This window comes from Triturus cristatus, chromosome 8 (genome assembly GCF_964204655.1).
Source record: "Triturus cristatus chromosome 8, aTriCri1.1, whole genome shotgun sequence".
Lineage (NCBI taxonomy): Eukaryota > Metazoa > Chordata > Amphibia > Caudata > Salamandridae > Triturus > Triturus cristatus.
In genome coordinates this window covers 278,075,454-278,082,738 of record NC_140591.1, presented here as the reverse complement: position 1 = coordinate 278,082,738, position 7,285 = coordinate 278,075,454, and the positions used below count along the sequence as shown (strand labels likewise).

The 7,285-nt window shown below is 52.2% G+C and overlaps 1 protein-coding gene across 1 annotated transcript in view; it reads left to right on the top strand.

The window, feature by feature from the left end:
* Positions 1-1,479: 1,479 nt before the first annotated feature.
* The window catches only part of POGLUT3 (protein O-glucosyltransferase 3), an 85,309-nt gene continuing 79,503 nt past the window's right edge, over positions 1,480-7,285 (top strand). The window contains exon 1 of the mRNA XM_085621515.1: positions 1,480-1,769. Within this exon, the coding sequence (XP_085477641.1) occupies positions 1,562-1,769 (208 nt within the window). The 5' untranslated portion in view covers positions 1,480-1,561. The remainder of the gene's footprint in view (positions 1,770-7,285) is intronic.

The window sequence follows — 7,285 nt, the reverse complement described above, 5'->3', positions numbered from 1 at the left end:
CCAATTTTGCAGTGGTAGCAATTACCGTACAATACACTATGTTATGAGTGTTGAAAAAAGCATCCAATATGATTGGAATGGCAGCAGACAGTGTGCGCATCAATTCACTTCAATCAATCTGAGTGAGCGCATCACTGTGAAGAAATGAAGAGTTGAAGCGTGTAAACGCGTACAGGACGCTCCTAAAATGGCCGCTGAGATTGGAATGGAGCCCAATTCAAAATGTCCGCCAATGCGTTCCAGTGACGCGGTATGTGCGCACACGCTGAACCCTGAGGTGAAGCGCCTTCGATAGAACACAGGGAACCGCCAGAAAGAGGCAACGTCCCTTAAGAAGCAAGGCGTGGGGCGAATCAAGCGCACAACAGCGAAGCACAACAGGCAATATCCCAAAATCCAAGGACGATGCGGGAGAGCGCCACAACATAAGTCGGCATGGATCTCACCGTAAATTTGAACACATTGGAAGCACCAACGTGGCAGAATTCAACGCCGTCCCGAAGGTCCACGAGGGTCGTCGTCCAGCACCAACGTGGCAGAATTCGACGCCGTCTAGGTCTACGAGGGTCGTGAAGGAATAAGGACACGAACTCACACGCAGGTCCGCAGTGGCGTCAGGGCACTCGTCGCCAATTTGTAAAGATGAAATCCGGAAACAGGTAAGGTAGAAATAGTGAAGTTTAATCCGGTAAAGCCCTGACACCAAGAGGCGTCTAACAATCTCACTGGCAAGCTGTCAACTGTCCTTCCAGCTGTCACCCTCGCCCAAGGTTCCAGAATAGAACGGGGAACGTCATGGAACCTTGGGCGAAGGCTCGAGGCAGAAGGTAGCGCAAGGCAAGTCGCGAGGACAGAAATAAGTAAACACAACAAGGGATAGGCGGGCAAGGGGCCCGAAGTCTGGGGAGCAGCAGGCAGCCGTCTGAGCTAGGTTTGCACAAGAGACGAATTTACATTTCAGTTACTTCGCTCCTATATGCAATACATATACAGAGTGTATTTTTATCTACTTTTCCAGCACTGGCAAAGTCAGTAGAACCAACTTTAATGTGCTAAACAGCATTTGTGTACGCGCAGCGTTTGTGAATGCCCATGATTATTTTTTTGCAGAACGAACATAACCCGAATGTATTTTTTATTTATTAAATGCAATTGTATATAGCGCGAACTTTACCCAAAGGTACCGGAGCGCTTTACATGAGCACCAGTCGTTAGTAAAGACCGACAGTACCTTTGCCAAAGCTTGTATCTAAAGGAAAGCAGATCTCTGAAGTTTTAGCCGCGCGTTCTAGGCAAAGGGAGATGCCAGGCCAGTTGTCCGGTTCGCCTCTGCATGTATACGGGCAGTAGGGGTCTTTCGTTCCTCTCCCCTCACCCACCCAGGAAGGAGGAGCCCGTGGGGTGGGGGGTGCGCGGTCACTTTCCCGCTCTGGATAGGCCCACGCTGCACCAATCAAAGACAATACAGTTTGACGGCAACTTCCTTTTAACTAACAGCTCAAATTTGGGTTTTCAGTGCTGGTCTGGGGCAGGGAGACGTGGCTCTGCGACCGAGTGCAGGATGGCCAGCCCGGGGCATCCCCTCTCGCTGCTTCCGACCCTGGCCGCCCTCTGCCTCCTGGCCGCCCTCTCCGCCTCGGAGCCCGTCAGCCCGCAGAGGAGCCTGGTGTGGGGACCAGGGCTGCGGGCGGACATCGTCATGCCCGTCAGGTACTTCTTCATCCAGGCCGTGAGCCCCGAGGGACGGAACCTGACGAGCTCGCCCTCAGGTACCTATCCACGCGTATGCCCCTTTGTGACGCTGCCTGTTTTATAGCGCTGGTGGGACGCTGCTTATTTTAAAGCGCTGTCCAGTTTGTGGGACACGCTGCAGGCATCTATGCTGAGCCGCCTCTTTCCAATTCCAATCACAGGGTTGAAACTCCGCCCCAAACCCCGCCTAGCGTCTCCCAGGAGAGCATCCGGGCGCACAGACGGAGGCACGCCACTGCCGAAACCAGATTTTGTATTTTACTGTCTCGTTGTGTTGTATTTAATCCTCCATTCCTCTTTAATTCTAAATTTCTATTGGACGTATAGGTACAGCGCTGCGAGACGACATTGGCGGCACTACTGCGCTTTACTAACCGGCGCTAGCGTTTATTCCGGAGGGGTGAGATGTTTTTCTCCTTTGAGAGTGGACGTTCATCGGTTCTCTGCAATTGTAATTTAATCACAGGAACGTAATTTGGATCATTTAGTTTCGTGCTCTCTGTGACTTTATTTACTGGCCTCTAGTACCCGTAGCGCCGTGGTATTTGCTAGGATTGTTTAGATAAGGGTTTGCATCGTTTGTTGGGTTTTTAAAGAAGACCCCATAACTGAGATCTTTCCGGCTGCTCTGTGTAATTCTTGCTGCCTTTCTATACATACAGTCCAGAGTCATTTCGGGTATGTCAATGATAAGTCATGTTTGACTCCAAGCCCATACTAGTTGTTGCTATTACAAGGTGGCCTCACCGGACACCATGTCTGAATATATATAGAGCCATGTACGGTAGACATCTTTTTGGCAACTGACGTTCCTAGAGGAGTAAACCCGTCCGGTTTGTGCAATATCTTGAGGATTTAGGACTTTATTTATAGAGCTGTGCTCGTTATCTGCGTAGCACAGAACTTATCCGCCGCAAACCTTGCAAGGCAATAGTTACTCCTGACCTCATACAACTGAAGGCATTAAGACTAATAGAGCTGAAAAGGTAGTTCTGCTGTCTAGCAAGCGCTTGTGAAATGCATTTTGAACATGAGCTACAGACACACATGTACTTTTCATCTTTGCAGTGCATTTGATCTGCAGGTGTTCAGGACCATGGTAGGCTTGCACCTATGCCTAAGCTAGGCATAGGGTATGTTTTTTTTTGTTGTTGTTGCAGATTTATATAGCGCAAACTCGACCTGAAGGTATTGGAGCGCTTTACATGAGCACCAGTTACGTTACACAATGACACATTCATTTTTTTTGTTGGACACGGGGAGATTAAGTGATTTGCCCAGAATCACAGGATGTGGAGTCGCCCCCAGCACTTTGGCTCCAGGAAGTGCCCTTAATGCCTCACGAACCTCCCCAACGATCACCTGTGCTTCCAAATCCAATGGCAGGAGGTGTGTCAATGAGAACCCCCAAGAACGGTATATACCGGTCCGTTCGGACCATCTGATCTGCAGTATAAACTTTCTGCAAGTGCTGCCTGAACACTTCCAAATTTCCCCCCTGGAGTGTACCCTGCCCACGGCTGCATCAGTCAAGCAGGTCATCAGAGGAAATGTCTTCTCCCTCCGCAAAATGGAGGCCAGGAAACACCCATATTTATCCCCCTCAACATGGAGCCGTTGGCGGTATTGGCAGAGTGTGTATTTGGGCCCAACATGGGGAGCAGCACAGACCACAAACTCGCTTATTTGTGTGAAAAAGGCCGCTTTATTGGAAACAGGTGCATCTTACATACAAATCCCTTGGCCTGTGCCGTACAAAACTAAGCCTCACTAAATATTGTCTTCCTACCTTACCCCCACCCCCTCCCCTAACATGTTTCCCCCCCTGCAACAATTATAAAAAACAACTTGCCATTCTTACCTTCTCTAAACCTATCTAACTAGGTAAACTTCGTATGTTCTTTCATAACTGTAACCATACAACATTATCACAATTGACCTAGGAAAACGCCCCCAGCATCATAGCGCACCACACCCGCTCCTGTTCCAGCGACAAACCCCATACAACTTCCTCCCCCCCGATGCACCTGTTCCCAAAAGAACAACCCAGCAGAAAGCTGAAAAGTCTAACCAAGCCCCACAGCAAAAAACCCAAAAAGAAAAAAGGGGCAACCAGGGAGAGAGGGCGGGAAAAACCAAAAGCCCAGAGCCGGCTGTCGTGTCACGACCACCAAATTGGTGGCTCGCGACCCGAAATGGCCGGCTATAAACCCCCAAGCCCCAAAACCGCCCAAGGAGCCCAAAAACGCCCCCCATGGTCTGCCTGCCCCCCCCCCCCGGCCCCAAAAACCCCCAGGGGTGGCCGGCCTCCCCCTGGTCGGCCGCCCCCCCAAAACCCCATTGGGCCCAACATGGGGGGCAGCACAGACCCCAAACTCGCTTATTGGTGTGAAAAAGGCCGCTTTATTGGAAACAGGTGCACCTTACATAGAAATCCCTTGGCCTGTGCCGTACAAAACTAAGCCTCACTAAATATTGTCTTCCTACCTTACCCCCACCCCTAACATGTTTCCCCCCCTGCAACAATTATAAAAAACAACTTGCCATTCCTAACTTCTCTACACCTACCTAACTAGGTAAACTTCGTATGTTCTTTCATAACTGTAACCATACAACATTATCACGAATGACCTAGGAAAACGCCACTCGAAGGGCGTCCCTGACAACCTTCGACCCCCCCCCCCCTTAGGCATCCTGATGCTTCGGGTACCTGTGTACCCCTATTGCCTTGTCCAAAGCCTCCTTCAGCTGCACTATGTACAATTCCATGCCGTAGCAGGACAAATGAACCCCATCCTCCCTAAAGAAATATACTGCCGCATAACGCAGCTCCGGGTGATCCATCCTCCCGAACCACTCCTTGTCTCAAAAAAGTCTCATATCCCTATTGATCTTCCTACGCGCCATATCTATGGCCGCCGGCTGCTCAGCCCCCTCCAAATTCTCAGAGGTGTAAATTCCGACCATATTATATGGCAACCTGTCCACTGCTGCCGAATCTCCATCAAATCCCGCTTCGTTTGTTTCAACAACGCCTAGCCCTTGCATTGCACCAAATCGTTCTCTCCTAAATGAATGACTAAAACATCCGGACAAATCACCCCTCCCCCCTGACCACCTGATTCAATGCCGGAAATAGCTCATGCCACCTCATGCCCCCTTTCCCTGCCAATGACAACTGAAAAGCCTAGGATCCAGTTCTAAATTAAGATTCCTGTGCTTATCCCATTCAGAATGTTCCGCTTTCTTAACAAAAGAATGTCCTACGATGAGGATGGACAATCCTGCCGCGTCCGGCCCCGACACCGCACCTGAAAAGACACACATGTAAAACAAGGGAACCGCACATTATGCCTCCTCCTCCATCCCGCAACCCCTCAACCTGATGTACGTCTTGTAGCAATCCGATTTCCACCGCCCCAGGCGCATAAGGTCTTCCCTCCCCCACCCTTTCCGTGCTGCATCCGTCGCTGCCCCTATGCGAAAAGAATGCGTCCCAAAACTTCTGGGATCCTCACCCATGACATGCAGAGCGTGCCGAAGAAGCCAAAGCAGCTGAGCCGCTGTCACCCTTCCTCCGTCGGCCCGGCGAAAAACCGCCACCGCACTCGACCTGCACGCCAACCTCTCTCTCCCCCACACCGCGGGGCACACCTCTCGATCTACCACCGGTCGGTCCCATGACCACCCACTTACCCACACCCCGTTGGTCGGTCTTCGAGCGCCGTAACAGAACCGCCACCTCCCGTGACCGCAATTCCACCTCCCCCCCACCGCAGTCCCTGCTTACCCCTTGGCCCTACTAGTTAGGACACCCGAAAGGCCCCGAAATACATCCACAACATTAGTGTGGAAAACAGAGTGGCCTCCTCTCGATTGCAGCAGTTATTCGGCATGAGCCGTATCAATCCGCCAAGAATACCCCCCCTGATGGGACGGCTCTGATGTGCCTTGACGCCCCTCTGTCGCACCCATCCTTCCAATATCCGCACGCTCAATTCGCCCGCCGACGGTGTGTAGCCCCACCACATCTTCCCCATAAATGCTATGGCTGACAATTTTCCTGCAATCGTCACTTTTGACATTTCCCCCCCCCTGTCCATCATTGCCAAAATAAACTGCACCACCTGTTTGCCCCTCACCCAGTGATTGTCATGTCTTGCTGCCCCGCTGTCCAAAAATTCCCGCCATGCCTGCTCGTACGCCTTCCATGTGGAAGCGGCCACGGACCCTCTTACCAGTTGCACGACGCTCTCTCTCCTACCGACCACAGCCCCGCTGGCACCGGCATCTTGCATTCGTCCGCCTCCGTGGCTAACCTATGGAACCTCTGCCACTGTGAACGAGACAAAGCATCCGCAATGTCATTGTCCACCCCTGGCACATGCCGGGTTTGAAACAAAATGTCATGCTCCAAACATTGCAGTACAAACACCCTCAACAGCATGAGCACCTGCGGATCCCTGGCCGACTGCCGATTCACGACGTGTACCACCGACATGTTATCCACCTTGAAAATCACCTTTTTGTGCGCTAGCTCTTGTGCCCACACCGTCACTGCCACCACCAGGGGAAACAGTTCCAAGAATGCAATGCTCCTCCCCCCGTTCTGCGGAGCTGGTGGCCAGATCTCCGCGCACCACCTCCCCTGCCCAAAACCGCCTACCCCCGCCACGTCCGAAGAGATGGTCACGTCCCATTCCCACTCTTCCAGAGGAGCCATGGGGATACCATTAAAGCGCTCCAAGAATGCCCGCCACATACGCAGGTCCTCCCTCGTACCCGCCGACAAGTGCAGATGATGTTGCGGTAGTGTCACACCGGACAGGGACAACCCCAAACGTCTGCAAAATGTGCGTCCCGCCCGCACCACTCGGCACACAAAGTTCAAATGGCCCAAAAGAACCTGCACCGTCACTTTCTGTTTCCCCAACATAGTGTCCACCAACAACAGCATATGCACCTTCTTGTCCCCCGGCAAGCGTGCCTCCATGGCCACCGAGTCTAACTCTATTCCCAGAAATTACAGCACCGTGCTGGGACCTTGTGTCTTCGATGGCGCCAGGGGCACACCCAGGTAGCCCATGAGGTCTGTAAAACTGTCCAGCTGTTGCTGGCAGTCCGCCGAACCGGGCTGTGCCACCAGGAAAAAGTCATCCAGGTAGTGCGTCACCGTCTCTTTGCCCGTGCGCCACGACAAGACCCACTGCAAAAAGGTGCTGAAACTTTCAAACAAAGCGCACGGGATTGAACACCCCATGGGCAACGCTTTGTCGACAAAGATGGACCCGTCGAACTGTATCCCCAGCAGTTGGTAATCCTTCGGGTGCACCGGTAACAGCCGGAAAGCCGACTTGATGTCACATTTTGCCATTAGGGCGCCCGCCCCCACTGTCTCCACCAAACGGCGCGCCACATCCACCGAGGAGTAAGATACAGACGACAGTTAGGCCGCTATGTAATCATTGACCGTCGGCCCCTCCGGCCATGACAGATGTTGAATCAGTCGATACTGGCCAGGATCTTTCTTCGG